This window comes from Pteropus vampyrus, unplaced genomic scaffold (genome assembly GCF_000151845.1).
Source record: "Pteropus vampyrus isolate Shadow unplaced genomic scaffold, Pvam_2.0 Scaffold129, whole genome shotgun sequence".
Lineage (NCBI taxonomy): Eukaryota > Metazoa > Chordata > Mammalia > Chiroptera > Pteropodidae > Pteropus > Pteropus vampyrus.
Window position 1 is genome coordinate 887,765 of NW_011888910.1, and position 16,054 is coordinate 903,818.

The 16,054-nt window shown below is 37.7% G+C and overlaps 1 protein-coding gene across 4 annotated transcripts in view; it reads right to left on the reverse strand.

The window, feature by feature from the left end:
* Positions 1–16,054, reverse strand: part of DSP (desmoplakin) — a 42,490-nt gene that overhangs the window by 11,216 nt on the left and 15,220 nt on the right. For 3 of the 4 annotated variants that reach the window (XM_011367034.2, XM_023534646.1, XM_011367032.2), the window contains exons 4-17: positions 14,088–14,262; positions 10,968–11,096; positions 9,953–10,003; positions 8,874–9,035; positions 7,634–7,738; positions 6,688–6,783; positions 6,301–6,426; positions 5,603–5,755; positions 4,286–4,440; positions 3,348–3,474; positions 2,421–2,622; positions 1,891–2,117; positions 1,064–1,230; positions 488–626 (exon numbers count right to left, since the gene is read on the reverse strand). In XM_011367034.2, coding sequence (XP_011365336.1) covers positions 488–626; positions 1,064–1,230; positions 1,891–2,117; positions 2,421–2,622; positions 3,348–3,474; positions 4,286–4,440; positions 5,603–5,755; positions 6,301–6,426; positions 6,688–6,783; positions 7,634–7,738; positions 8,874–9,035; positions 9,953–10,003; positions 10,968–11,096; positions 14,088–14,262 — 2,014 coding nt within the window. Of the gene's footprint in view, positions 1–487; positions 627–1,063; positions 1,231–1,890; positions 2,118–2,420; positions 2,623–3,347; positions 3,475–4,285; positions 4,441–5,602; positions 5,756–6,300; positions 6,427–6,687; positions 6,784–7,633; positions 7,739–8,873; positions 9,036–9,952; positions 10,004–10,967; positions 11,097–14,087; positions 14,263–16,054 lie in introns of those variants that run through there. The other variant, XM_023534645.1, reaches the window with a different exon arrangement.

Genomic DNA, 16,054 nt, shown 5'->3' on the forward strand with positions numbered 1-16,054 from the left:
CTACAAGTCACCAAATGAAAAAAAGTTTATAAAACTCTTTAGAATATTCATATTTTAAGTGATAATAATCAGTTCACAAAAATATATTTACTGATTGCATTTCCCAATATTTGTGCCAACGATCTAGTTCCTTGTGCTACCTCATTAAAAAGGATTTGATGTATATTTTAGTTTAAGAAATGCTAAATATCATACTCTATATATTAACATATTAATGCCTCTGAGAAGTCCAATAGTAAAGAAAACAGTTTAACTGTGTTTAACTAATCATTCCCCAGATTAATCTCACCACAAATTACTTTCTCACATAGTTCCTGCTAACATACTCTGGAAAACTGTACTAGAGATAGCAATTGATATCAATGTGTGGCAAATGAAATTTAGTAATCCTCAAAATTCATGAAAACTTAGTAAAGCCTTATAATTGGGGACTGAGTTCTGTATGATTTCCCATAAATGGGGCCACTGTTATGTCCTTCCACATTACCTTCAGTCCACAGCGGTAAGCTTCCACTTTATCCAGATCGAGGTAAACAGTTTCCTCTTCGGTGAGTCTGGCTTCATAAACCTTTAACATGTCTTCTGTTTGGAGAATAGCCTGGAGTAGTGCTCTCACTGTGCATAAGCTGTAAAGAGCAAAAGAGGCAAATAATATTGTCAGTGACTTCATCAAACTTTGAACATTTGGCTCCCACCATCATTAATGAAAGAGAACAATATTAAAGCAGATAAAAAATTGTTTTGCCTAGTTTATAAGCTACAAGAGGAATGAATTTTATTCCCTCTAGTATGTTTCAGACCACCATTTTGCATTAACTGAAGAATTCTAAGTCTGGCCTTTAGAGTATACCTTAGCTCTAAGATGCGTTAGATCTCAGGATGAAATTAACACCCTTGGCTAGAAGACCCTCTCTCAAAAGCAGAGAAGAATGCAAGTGAACCTCTAGTGAAAAGAGAAACTAAGGCAAAGGCTCGCTTAAGCCAAGCATGTAAAGCAAATGAAGTCTGACAAAATGAAGCTTAAACAAAGCGAATTGTCTGAGATTAGCGTTAGTGCGATTACCTGTTTAAGTAGCCATCTGTAACGCCATTGATATTTTCCAGTTTCTGAAACAGCCCAAATACCTCATTCTGTAAGTAGCAATATTTTTCAGAACCTCTGAAGTTAGCTAGCATATCTTTAAGCTGGTTGAGAACTTCAGCAATTGCTTGAGAATCATTCTGCACACTCTGTCAAAAAAGGAAAGCTCTTTTGATTTAGTTGTGAGATTCTTAAGATCATTTTTGTCCTTAAAAAATTCACTAAATGTAAAAGATTCAAGAGACTGACTTGACCTTTCACTTCCTTCTACAGGGAGACCTTATCGGTACTATGTAACACATACCTCTTACTTAGAATATACACCTTGGACATTCCAATGCAGTGCCCAGGCCTGTCTGGGCAGAGAAGGTCCTGAACTGAAACACCTGGGCTGTAGCCCCAGCTCTGTCAATGGCTTTGAGTTTCTACTCCACCAACCAAATCTCTCAGTGTTAGTTTCCTATTTATAAGTGAAGATAATTCCACCTGTCTAGCCCATATCATAGGTGTTCTAGGCAAAAGCCAAATTAATGTTTCTGAAAACTTTTGAAATGAACCAAGTACTATGTCCCACAAAGGAAAAACCTGTACCTGATTCAGCCACCCACAGCAAAGATGGCTGTGGCTGAATCCCCAGTCTGGCAAACGTCTATGAATTTGGAAGGATGGGAGAAGAATTCAGACAAAGATCCTGTTTCCTTGAAAAGTAATGTTCCTTGCCTGGTTTAAGTATTTAAACCAGGAGGTTTTTTTTATTAGTTTGCAGATAAATATACCTAGAATCAGTCAAAATATTAGTGGATACCTACCTTTAGCTCATTTATTTTCACTATGATATGATGAGAAGACCCTTGGTCTGCCAGAAGGATGTTTTTAAGAGTCATTCTGCCCTCGCAGTGTTCTATCTGCCTGCGCATCTTCTGGAGCTCCATCAGCATCCATGTTTCTTGCTTGTCATTTTCTCTGTTGGTTTCAATTACTTTATTATGGTTGGCATCTTGGCAGGAACCAAGATGAGTGATTTCAGTTGTTTTTACTGTAAAAATAGGTCAAGACCATAAAAATCAGAGAATTTCTAGTTAGAGAGTGTTAGGCCTAAACAAAAACAACAACAACAACAACCCATACTGCATAAAAGTGTAGCTACTTTCTTTGATTTGATTCCGAAAATTTAGCATATAAATGACTTTTGATATATTATTTTTCAAAGAAGTGATTCTGAAACTAGTTTTATTACAACTATAAGAAGTGATTCTGAAACTAGTTTTATTACAACTATATTCTTCTTAAAGAAACCGTACGTATGGTTGATGCAAAGAGAAAGATGCTCCAAACAAACCTGTCTGGTGCTGGGGGTGGCCAGGGAGCTGGATGACCAGCGTCTGATAGTGCTTTTGGGCATCTGTGAACTGTGACTGCATTTTCCGTTTGTCATCATCTCCAAACATCTCTGAGCCTTGGCTGTTTCTGATAAATTCTTGGTAGTGTAACTCAAGGTCAGATATTGTCTTCATGTAATCTTCCTGCCGCATTGTTTTCAGCTAGAAGTAAACCAGGCAGAAGTGATTTATGGTTCCCCCATAGTATGACCAAAAAGAAGTGCTGAAAAATGCTCTGTGCTAGATTGGGCTTAGGGCAATGCTCATCACAGACCCATTAAGATATAAAAGGTCTTTGAGGGTGGAGAGATTGCTCCTAAGAAACATAGCAATGGGTTATCAATTTTTTTCCTATGGAATTTTATTCTTCAAAGGAAATATTATTCAGAAGCCCCAAATATAAAGCAGATCACAGCAAAGCTGCTCTGACTGAAAAGAGAAAAGGATAAGGGGAGCCAAAATCAACCCATTTTGTGCTCTGCCATCGCAGGCATCCCAAGATGATCCCCTTACCTGGGATGCTTAGACCCCAGTTTCAAAACCATTGATCTTGAGTAACTAATGTTCTTCTAGGGATTCTATCCCACCTTTTACTTCTGTGATATCCAGTCAATAATTTATGACCTAACTTTCCATTACATCTAAGGATAATAGGATCCAGAGTAGGACCACGTACTACTGGCTTGTCAGGTAACTTTAATTTGTCTCGTAATCAGCCACATGTGAATTTCTCCCATGCTGTATCAGACAAACCAGACCCTCTGTAGCAGGCTGAGCTGAATCTCTTAATGAGATACAATGGCATTAGCTGCACCACTAGAAGGTTTGCCTGGTGGAAACATGCACTGTGCCTCCTCCGGGCAGCCTGGATGATCCTGGGAACATACCTTGGCAATAGTCATGGCCCTGATTTTCTCGATGTCGATCATGCAGTAGTGCCAGGACACCAGGCTCTTCATGTTGATGTAGAGCTGGTTCCACAGAGCCAAGATGGCTTCATAGTACTGCTCAATCCTAGGAGACACAAAGGGAAAACATGCTGAGCCCGGCTTTCAAACTTTATCACAAACGGGAAATCTGGCCATGCTGACATGACTACACAAAAAACTAAAACAGAACTCACAAGAGTAAGGGGTGAATGTATAATTTTCAAAACATTCAACATGTCAATGCATTTGGATTAATTTACTCCCCAAAAGTACATTCTCAATGAGCTACATTAGTGTAGATAGTCTGAATCATTTTGATCAAAATGTGTAGTATGATTTTTTGTTGTGTGTTGTTTGTAGCACACACTTTTTAACTGACAGAAGTCTAACACTGGGCGGAACAGCAGGGAGAAAGCATGGAACGCTGATGGCTGCCAGATGGGGCTCATTATGCTACCCACCCTTCCTATTCTGAGGGTGGTTGAAGATTTCTATAGCCAAAGGTTTAGAAGAATCTGACATGGACAATCTGTTAAATGAATGCTCCACCTATTGATGAGCAAATATTGATATTAAGGGCATTTTGTAGTTGTGACGACATGCAAAATTATTGATTGTCTAAGAACTTCAAAACGATGCCTTTAAAGTGTATGACAAGCATTATATACTCCAATCCTCCTATAGTCAGACATTCTTCTTTATCTCCCCATAAAAACTATATCTTCAACATAAAATTATAAGACAATGTAAGGGGACCTTTGTAAGGTTCCTTTGGGGTGGCGGGGCGGCGGGCATTATCGTAAAGAAGAGTATATTTAAGTTCCTTGTATAAGCACTTGCCCTATTTCTCCCCACTCCCATTAATGTCATGGCTACAAAGAACTTCAACAACTTACTTGCCAGCAAGGTCCACGGCCAGAGGATTTGGAGGAGGAATAATCAGACTAACAGAAGGAACAAGCATGTCCACGCCTCCTGGGCCTGTCACGTACCACTTGCTGCGTTCATTGTTGTCCTTCAGGATGCACTCATCCCCTTTGTGCACAATTTTCTGTAAGGCAAGCAACCCCGTGTTTTGGCTTTGTTCACGAGTACACATTTTTATCTTTTTTTCTCAAAGATATAAATAAAGATGAAAATGTGCATACTATTTTGAGCTTTTTATCTCATTATTTTTTCCTCAAATGAAGATAATCTTTGCACAATCCAACAACACTGATGGTTTTAATAATACGTGCTTTTAATAATACCTGAATTAGATAAAGTAACTTTCTGAAAATAGCCTAGGGAATCTACCAATAAAGTAAGAAATCCTTCTGTAAAGTAAAATTTCAGCCCATGGCTTTTCTATGTTTACAAGTTCATGTTTTATGTATTAGATTTTAGCGTGTGAGAGTCACTTGTCTCTTTCATTTGCTTTTAAATTTTTAAATAAAAATTTTAAAATTCTGGTGTCAGGTCCTCAGAAAAATAACTTTCTAAATTAACTCTAGTATCTAAATAGCTTCTTTTCTAAATTAACTATAGAGATAGCTTCTTAAAATAGGTACTTGAAATATAACAAGTATCTTAACTAGTAAAATGTAACAAGCTTGATATTTATATATTTCAACCTCCATTTCAAGTTCTTAATTCTCTCCACAAAAGTTCTTAAAACATTTCTGCATGGTAGAATAAATTCCATTGTTTTGTAATATTTATCTAACCAACTAAACACATTTTATATTTCTTAAATCCTCCATAATTTTTATAAGAAAATAAAACTGTGGGAATTACATAATTACTAAAAACAAGTCATCTTTCCATGTAAATGTATGTATTTACCACAGAGCCTACAGAATATGTTCAATCACTGCATAAAATCTGCGATGACATTCACTTTATATGTAGCATAATGGTCACATTTTTCATTTCTTCTGTGTCAGAAATTTAAAGATGAGTGATCACAGATAAATAAGTTTTGCATATTAGAAGTATTTAGCCTTAAAATTGAATTAGACTAGTTTTAAAATACTAAAAAACCTGCCATAATTATTGACAACTATCATGTGATTCAGAACAAAGCTGCTACATTTTTTTCAGCAGCTTGCTGCTTTGTATACAAAAGAGAAGACATTTACTACGGTGCTCACTGAAACCTCCATTAAATTCTGCTCTCTTGATTGACAAAAATTCATATGTAAAAGAAGGGAAAGCTTTTGTATCGTACACACCTGGTCTTGTTTGTAGTCACACAGAGCCCTGAGAATAATGGGCTTATTGCTTCTGTAGTCTGGGTTACGCGGTTTCAGCTGCACAATCTTCTTGGACTTGTTCACCAAGTTCTGTACCTGACGCTTGTATTCAAGGATTTTCTCTCGTTCTTTCTGCATTTGCAAATAAAATCATACTTTAACGTAGATACTCTGTGAATTTTAGATAATATCTTCAAATGACATTAATATAGTTACTATGATATTACAAATGAGATATTGCTATAGTTACTTAGCTGTAAAAAGCCACAAATTCATCTATCTTCAGGGACTGTAAGAACCTTTCATAATAAGCAACTCCAGAAGCAACAAAGCCATGAATTAAATGGGCAGGAAAGAATATCATTGTGTAAAAAGACATTTATGTTGCTAAAACTTGAAATATGCTTTTCCAAAGGAATGTCAGGTTATCAGTTATTCTCTCCATTTTTATTTTGAGCAATAGCAATTACTTAAGCAACAGTAATTTTTCATAGCAGCTGAACATATAAAGAAATTTATTTTGAGAAAGCCACTGAAAGATGAAGAAAATGCTTGCTTGAGCTTTGGGCACACATTGTTCTGTACAATAATGCAAATCTGCAGCCTGAACTGCGTCAGTGAGGGCATGTTATCTCTCCCTGCACAAGGCTGCTGAGGGCCTAAGTCTGAGATGATACCTCCAGTTCCTTGATCTGTTCCAGCAGGCGCTGCAGGGGCATGTTCTTGTCACAGGAGTACTTCTTCCTAATGGAGTCTTGAAGGCCCTTCAAGTAGGCTTCAGTTGACTGGGCCTCTTCAAAAAACTATTAAGGAAGAGAGTGATCCCATGTTTGATAGGTGGATAGAGAAAAGATTAGAGCAGAAAGTATCTTAACTTATGTGACAGTAAGAGACTATTTGAGTGATTGATGAACAAGTTACCAATCCATGCTTCTCTAAACTAAAACCAGTAAAGGATTTTTAGGCAATATTTTAAAGATTGTGTTCAGCGCTTTTTAAAACACTTTCAAAAGATAAGGTATTAAGACCTAAATGACAATTAAATTATTACTAAGTATAAAAACCTGAAAGTAGGCAGCATTTTCTTTGAGATGAACATCAATGCATTTGGTGATCTGAAGAATCCAACTCCATTGTGTCTGTAGGGTATCCATATATGCCTGAAACAAGAAAACATCAGCTGTCTCACCACCACTCAAACAGTGAAATTCATTCAAGCTGTGAATTTTTTAAATCTAATTCCAAATCAAGCAAACTTTTTTTTACAAAACTTAAAAACAAAATTTCCCAACACGGAACTCTTGAGGTATGGTAGAAATTAAATTTTAAAACCAGTTTTAACAAATGGACATCATTAGGAGGATTAGTCAAATATTCACTCAAAAGGCATAGCTACAATCAGAACAGACACTAGATAGTCTTAGAGCAGGGGTCCTTCCTCCACTGCATCAACCACTGTTCATGTACAGCTGCTAGATAGGGAGGTCCAAGGCACCCATGCAGAGGGCTTGAGGAACTTAAGGCAATGATTTTACCAACTAATATGGAAATATTTCAATTTTTTAAATAACCAGTATGACCATACCAGTGCTACCAGCTAATGTCAGCCCTGAACACAGCCTACAGATGGCAGTCTAAGGCAGAGGTAAGCAAACTACAGCTCAAGGGCTACATTCAGCTCACTGCCAGCATTTATAAATAAAGTTTTATTGGAACACAGGTTTTAACCACCATGCTCATTCATTTACATGTGGTTATGATTGATTTCACACTACAATGGCATAGTTAAGTAATTTTGACAGAGACCAAATGACCTGCAAGCCTAAAATATTTATTATTTGGTCCTTTCCAGAAAAATATTGTCGACCTCTGGTCTAGGGTATGGATCCCAAAATATAAAATAAACTTATCATACCTTTATAAAGAGAAGAATCATTCATTTGCAGTCTTACTTTATGAAAAGTTTCTCTTTTTTTCTCCTAATAAAAATGTAAATCTGATAAAGCCTACCTCAATTTTGTCTGAAGCTGGATGCTGATTGAGGACAAGTTGGTCACTTTCTTGTTTAAGTTTATTGAGTTCTTTTTCCTTAACTTCCAATTGACTCATGCGTATCTGTGAATGAAAGAAAAATCCTTCAGAACAAGTCACCGATGGCCTTCCATCACTTCCACCGTTTTTAAGGAAGTTCTATAAAAAACTACACTTTGGAAATGAACTATGCCAAAGAATCTTATTATGTTTTCCTCAAGAATCATAGCATTTTTAAGACTGGAAAGGATGTTTAAGACCAGAAAGGATGCTTGAAATCATCCAATCTGTGGCTAAGTCCAGACTGGTGATGTGTCTTGTCCAAATTCCCACAAGTAAAGCGATAAAGCTACAGCTAATGCTGAGATTTTCTAATTCTAGGTTTTAGCCACCATGCTGCTGTGCTACACACACTCTGGGACATATGAATGAACTACTTCTTACACTATCTACTGTCTTCCAGGGTGTTAAACAATGCATTGCCCCTCTTGTCACTGAAAAGCTTTCAGAAAGCAGTGGTTTTTCATGACCATTTTAACATAGGCTGAATTATAACTGACTGATTAAATCATTACAAGTCCATTTGAGGCAGGACAGGCAGTGCAGAGACATCCCCTCTCCTTCCAGGAAATGGTTCCGGAAATTTTTCCTTTTTTCAGACATTCTCTAGCTTTTGCCCCAGCAAGAGGGGATAAGCCAAAAGCAGTCTTTTCCAGCCTAGATGCCATCTTTAGCTAAGGCATGACCTTTGGCTAATTATAATATCATTATAATCTCATCTGCATCACAAATACTGCAGCTCCCATCATGCACCTGACACAATGACAGTTCCAAAAACACCACATGAGGGGGAAAAAGCGGGAAACCGAGCTCCCCACCTACTGGGAGGAGACAACTAGGCTATGTCAGCACCATGTGCCCCTACCCAACCTCCATGGAGAACAAAAAGGTCATAATCAGCCATGTTGGTGAGACTCTGGTATACTCTCTCTCCCTCTCTCTCTCTCTTAGTAAGCTCACACTCCCCACCTTGGATGTGTACTTTTGCTTTAATAAACCTTGCACTGTTCAACTTACCCTTGAATTCTTTCTGGCAGAATAAGACAAGAACCTGGTAACTGGAGCCCTTAGCTATCCTGCTACGCATTCGTCCCCACCTCAGCAGCCTCCAAGCAATAGCCTCAAGGCAATTATCTACAACTAACTAGGGGTAGCTTACTGAGAAGGCCTCCTGCTTCTGAGCAATGTTGGTGTTCTTGTCACTCCAATCATACAGCAGCTCCTCCTCCTCACAGTCATTGATCCACATGATCTCTCGGGATGTGGCCTGGATGATGTTCTGCAGGTGGCGCAGGTGATCCATCCTCTCAAAAGATGCTTTCTGAGCAGGACATTCAAAAGCAGCATTAGATAACAATATACAGATTAATGGCATTCCCTGTAGATCTGATACACTTGCATTGTCCTTTTTGATTCCTTTTACCAAAAAAAGCACAAGAATCAGTAAAATGTTAACCTCTTGCATTCACTGACCATCTGGTATGTGAAAAGAATCCATCCAAACTTGCATTGAATAAGGGAGCAATTTTAGATTCAATGAAACAGCCTAATCCAAGAAGAGTTTTGATTCAGATATTGATGTTTGGGTTCGATATTTAGACTACGAAGGTAAAATGGGATTCTTAAAAAGATAAATCCAGCTTTTTCTGCCCTCTCTCATATCCCAAAAAATTCAGGTGCCATCAGTCATGCACCAGACCTAATAGGAAAATTATTGTCACTACTAGCCACGTTATTTCAAAGTATCACTGCCAATAAGGAAATATTGAAAAAGTGAAGACAGAGTGACATGAATAGGCAGAGATGGAAATACCTCTTATGAATCAAGTAATTGATTCAGAGTTTGTCATAAAATAGTGATGATGGTCTGGTAAACCTCTAAGGAAAACAAGCCTCATTTTTGCTTATACCTCATAAATAGGCTGTAACTCACAAGTGGAAAAGCTTTAGTATATTAACTGCAAGTATTTAACAAGTGCTATTTACATGACACTTAACTTGCAAATAGAACAGCACTTGGCTCTGTGTTCAGAAAAAAAATCACTTAAAATTTACTTCTAAAGGAAAAGCAGCAGTAGAAATGAAATTAGCATCTACAAGCCCTTAAGTATATATCCAAGTACTTACAGGGTCATTTAGGTATAAATACCTAGCAGGTGCCTTAGCCCCAGTTGGTGCTCCACATTTAAGGAAATGAACTGAACTAAACCCAGAGACTTCAGAAATAAGTCAGCTTACCAGCAGGTTTTCATACTCCTCCTCCAACTGGTAGATGGCAGATTTCTCACGCTGGAAGAAGACAAACAGCCGCTAATGATTTCATTTCCCTTGTGAGTTTGTATAGAAAGAGCAACCCCTCCAAACTTTCTTTTCGTCAGATACTGACTTCACAGTCTTTGACAGAAAGACTATTTGTTCTATGAAATCTTTTACTCACAGGGACGTTTCCCCATTTGGTTTGAAAGCAAACCCTCGCTGGCCTGGCAGTGCCATCTCCACAAAGGCATGATCACTGCCATTTAAACACTAACTTGTGTGCTCACTTTGACAGCACACTAAAGACTAACTTGTTACAAAATTGTAAAAGTTTGAAAATATAATTTAGGACTTCCTAGATCTTCGAGAAAATTGGTCAGATACTCAAGTGGACAAAAGTAAGGCAAAAAAGAAAGAAGAAAATAAGATGAGTAACATTGTTCTTTAAAAAAAAAAAGGCATAAAGATCTGGGGCAGGGGGAACAAAGCGCTTAAAATCAGATGAATATTTTATGCTGTAATTCTCAACCCAGCTTGAAGTCAGTCCTTTCAGCAAAGGAAAGGTATCCGGATGAGACATAATTTCCTTCAGTAGAAATACATTTTAATTAGCACATAGAAAAGGATTCGCCAAGGACATAAAACTGTATGATTGTCCAATTTTCTCTATTTGAAGAGAGACTCTGCTTTCTGCAGAAAAAAACTACCACCCCTAAAAATACTCATTTACAAACTGTACACAAATGAATGCTTGTATGCCCTTAGCCTTTTATCTACTTCCTCCTCCCCACCACCCACCTCGAGTGTTAACACAATCTCTAGTAGATCTATCAGATTCTACTTCCCCATTTATGAAATGGGATTTTTTAAATTTTCCAGTCTGTTGGGAAAGGAATCATAGACTAATGTTTCAGATGAAGCTGCCTGGGATCAAGTAATTACACAAAACCCTTCAGTATGCTTTATAAAGACTCAAAAGAGAAATATTTCGAAGTACCAGGTCAGCTTTAATTTTGTCCAGCTGCCAGCGATAGTCTCCAATGGCATTGTGGATGCTCCTGTGGCTGTTGATATGCTGTTCCACTGAGGCCAGGTCCACGCCCCAGGAGATCATGTCCATCTCCCCCTGCAGAGGGAAAGAGAGTCCGCCCTTCATTCCCGATACTGTGCATCTGACTCACCTTACCTACAGCATCAGGGGTCAGATTACCAAGGGACATACATGAAACTGAAAATGTAAATATTCAATATTGAATACAAAAAAAATTTTTTTGGCTTGGCATTTCCAAACAGCTAATGAGGTTTGCCAATTGCTTTCCCCAACTTGCTCGACCCAGCTTGACATGGGTTAAAGAGAGGTAATTCAGAAATGAGATCTTTGAAACTTATCATGTCCTCTGAAGGAAAAAAAATCTACACGTGCACATGCAAGTGGCATGTATGTGTAGTATGTGCGCATACCTACGTACTATACCTAACATATAGTATGTTATATATACTGATAGAAATTATATAGACAGTCATTTTAAAATGTACATCAAAAATAGTTAATTAAGCTCAGTCATGCACTACTTCCCAAGCTGTATAGCTAATGTAAATGTATTTTTTGTTTTTCCTTAAATTGTTATGATAAATGTAACTGTTAACTCTAAATTCAGTATTTACTATTACCTTTCAGGAAGCAAAACACCCTATGGCCCATTTCAAAGAGAAGTTACTATATATACGCAATGCCTGAATTTCAGTTAATGTTGACAACAGTAAGATTATGAATTTATATTAGTTTTTAAAAATTAAATATAACTTTCTATTTGAGTCTCCACTACTTCAAATTTAAGAATGCCACATAACAAGAATCAAACACAATTTTCCACAAATTTCATACTGTGGCAAATCTATTATCTCGTCTTTCTTTTGCATGAGCTCATGTAAATTTCCAAATCACCTGTGTCATCTCTTAGGCATGCCAAGGGCAAACATTCCAGTCTGGTATTGCAGCAAGAACATAACACACATTGTTCTAAGCCACATCCATGTTCTAATATATTTGGCAAACTTTCAGAAAAGGAAGCCATTTCAGAGTCAGACAACTGAAATTTACCCGGGATTTTGATCCTTCTCTCTCGCTGCTCCTTTTGGCTTTAACAGGAACAGGTGAGTGCACTGGGAAGTTAATGAGACGGCCAGGCTCCCGCTCATGCCCCTCATTACCAGCCAGGTGTACAATATCTGACTGGCCCATCATCAGAAACACAAATCAGGGAAACAAAACGGACACCTGGCACAGGAGATGTGCGACTCCCTACTGATTGTGCTGCTGGGGACACTGCTCCCTTATCAGCTGGGCCCTGCAGCTCAGTCTCCTGGGAGCGAGAGGAAGAATGCAGGCTATCCTTCGAGAAAGAATGGATAAGAAGAAAGGGGCCTGAGAGAATCCCAGAGCAAACCAGCAGTAAGTGATAAAACTGCATAGTTCTTTTGAAACCATAGGAGCCACCTATCTGAAAAGCATCACTCATCAACTGCATCTGTTAGAAAATGCTCCCAACACGACAGAAAGCTGAGTGCATGTGATAATGCCATGTTCCAAAATTTTAAAGTGTTGAGTCTTTCTACAAAAAAATTCTTACAAAACTACATACAACATGAATACAGAAAATGGCAAATTCTGAACTGTCATTTTACATACTGTCATACTAAAAAGAAATTTAGGGACTTCACATTTAATAATTTGGTTCAAAGATTGTTTCATCTAACATCGTTGATCCTGAAGATGTAGTTCAAGCCCCATCAAGCCTTCCTTTGACTTACTTATCCATTCCACAGAATGGGAATGCCACCCCTCCCCCACCCCTATCTGAACAGGATTTTAGTACAGTTCAAACACAGCATTTAATCTCACTCAGCTCTGGATAGAAATTTGGCATCTGGGTGTATGCGTCTCATTTTCTTCAATAATATTTATTTTTAGGGCCATGGAACATAATTTTTGAACCCTCATTTTCTGGCATGGTGCCTATATATAAAATGCTCCAAGAAATATGTGTTTGGAGATTAGAAAGGAATTTTGCAATGTATACAAATGTCGAATCACTACATTGTACACCTGAAACTAATATAATATTGTCTGTCAATCATACCTCAATTAACAAAAGATTAGAAGGGAATTTGAAAGCATGCAAATAGGTTTGTATTTCAGTTTCTAGGATTATAATTTACATTTATCCTCTATAAGCCCTACCTTCTGTAATAATATAGTCCTTATAATAAGCAGGAGAAAAAGTTAACTGAATGGATGACTGTTTATACCCAGAAGCCTCACCACTTCATCTAGTATCAGGCTTTCATTATAAAATTCACATCTCCATGATTATAGCATATTTCTACTGCCACCTGTTCACTGTAGCACGTAATTACTTCATAAAACAACAAAACAGTAATTAGCATTGAAAAATACTTTGTAGAAACTCTGGTTCTAGGGAAAGGATCAGCACATACTTCTGTCGCCATTACTTAACTTCACTCCCATGACAGTGACATACTGATTGTACAACAAGACAGCTGACACTTCAAAAATATACAGTAAGCAACCAATGAGCCCAAACCGGAATATCCAGCTTTACTGTCTCCAGCCCTCCAAATTTGTTAACATTTTAAAATCAAGCTCCACAATGTTCTTGTTTTTTTAAGTAGCTATCAGTAACACAGATGAGGTCAGTTACTACTCAAATACAACAATGAAGTTTTTTAGCACATAAATTCCCATAACAGATTTTCCAATTGTGCACGTAAGAGCTAGTCAAAATCTACTAATTAAATTATATCTGTTAAATATTACTTGAGTGATAAAGTATGACTATAAAGCAATGAGGCTGATTCTGTAAGCCACACAGGAGGAAAAAAACTCAAATTTCATTCATTTCAAAATAGAAGCCCACTTTCAAATTGTATCTGAGAAAAATTCCAAAAGGAGAAAGTGTTACTACCAGCAGAGGTCCAGAACACTCTTTGCGGCCTGACCACTAGAGCTAACTGTGCCCTATTACACACCCCTGGCCTACATAGGCTTAGAACATTTGAGAACCAGCCCCTGTCCCTCTGGAAGTTGCTTACTTACCCTCTGCTGCCTCATCCACCCCAGACATTCACCGGTGACACGTTTGGTGAATTCATCCCATCCAGAACCGCTCTGACAGGTGTACCCTCCACCACCCTTGGAGCTGGCCCTTCGGACTCGAGGGACACTGATGGCTTTATACAGGGCTCGCATTTGCTCCTGGAGCTGAAGCAGTCTGAAAGGGAAGGAAAAACAATTATACCACTGTAGGAGAACAGCCTATGAAAACATGCTGGGCAAATTTCCCCTTTTCTGAGTTTCTTTTATGTCAGTATAGAGGTCACCAATGTTTTATTTGAAGAATATATTTCTTTATCACATGATTTGCATCTTGATTGCATACAAAAACTTAAATATTATGATGCTCAAAGCCTGAAACATCATAGAAAGTTTCACCGGCTTTGCCTAACCTAGTAGCACCTTTCGCTTTCCTGTGAGTTTCACCCTGGGAATTTTGGGAGGAAAATTCCAGGTACTTTGAGAGCAAAATCAAATTACACATCTCTGCTCTAAACTGCATATCCAACTCTAAGAGTCTCATTTTTGTTTTCATTAAACTAAGCTTGACTTGACATTAGACTCTTAAAAGTCAAATGCTATGCCAAAGGCCTTTGCTGACTCCTCAAGGGAGGTACAGTTAACCTCTCATGGCAAACTCAACTCTTCAAAATAAGCACACTCCTTTGGGCAGGTCAATTTAGTTCTTCTCATGGAAGCTTTGTGATTCCATAAAAGATGAAGGTAGTGGTTTTAGTCAATTTGTATTAGAGATACATAAAGCTACAAAATACCAAGTAAGCAAGCCTCTCCTTGGGACCCGGGTCATGAGATTGAGTTTATGACATTTATCTTCATGAGGCCTGCCTGCATTCGTGCTCTCTGGGCAATACCTTTTCTGATAAGCATCACAAGGCTGGCCCATCTGCCGCATCTCTCTAATCAGGCTATCAGTAATTTCCATCTGATCATTGGCCTGGGCAAAGCACTCATCCAATTCTCTGCTCCGAGCCAGCTGTATTCCATCTCCATATTTCAGTTCCTAAAAGAAAGAATTTATATGAAAGAAACACACGATGAAAGCTTCATGTGTGTTAATGGAAGAAAAAGCTTCTGCTGTAGAGTTAACAAATATTATACGTTTCTACTTTGCAAAAAATTTATAACCGTAAACTATTTTATTAATTTGAGAAAGAGGGATAAATATAGGGAGATTCATGAACCAAAATTTGTGGACTGCATTTTTAATTTTTACCAGGCTTTTAAAAGCATATTTACAGAATGCTGATCTTTCCTTTTCTTCAATATGATAAATGCCTATCTTTTATATTTACACAGAATTCTCACCTAATGGGAATTTCACTGTAGTAAATAAGAATGCTGTACCATTATACTAGATCAGGTCTGAGCTTTTCTTGTATCTTATGAGATAATGACTTTTCAGTTCTTAAAAAGAAAGCTGTCTAATTTATTGTATTGAACTAATCAATTTCCTGGTTTTGATGATGCATTGTAGTTACGTGAGATGTCACCTTTGAAGGAAGATGGGTGATGAGTATACAAGACTGCTCTGTACTATTTTTACAACTGCTGTGAACCTATAATTATTTCAAAATAAAAAGGTTTATTAAAAAAAATAAAGAAAGCTTCCTCCGTATGTAAAAGGCTACTGCGTCAGTCCCATATATGTGAGCTTTCTCTAGAATTTTACAATTGCTTTCGTTTGGCTTCAGCCAAATGAGCCTTATTTCTCTAAACAGAAATGTCAGCAAATATAATAAAATAAACTGAAATCATGATGCCATGTAAATTTATGGAACTACATGTAAAACATATTCATATCCACTGCAAACCATTCAGGACTGAGTGTATGTGTTCATTAGGAAGTCACTGGTGCCTCCTGTTTTGTTTTACATAAAGGAATCATAGCACTGTGATGAACATTCAGAGGAGTATGTTTCAAATCGAGA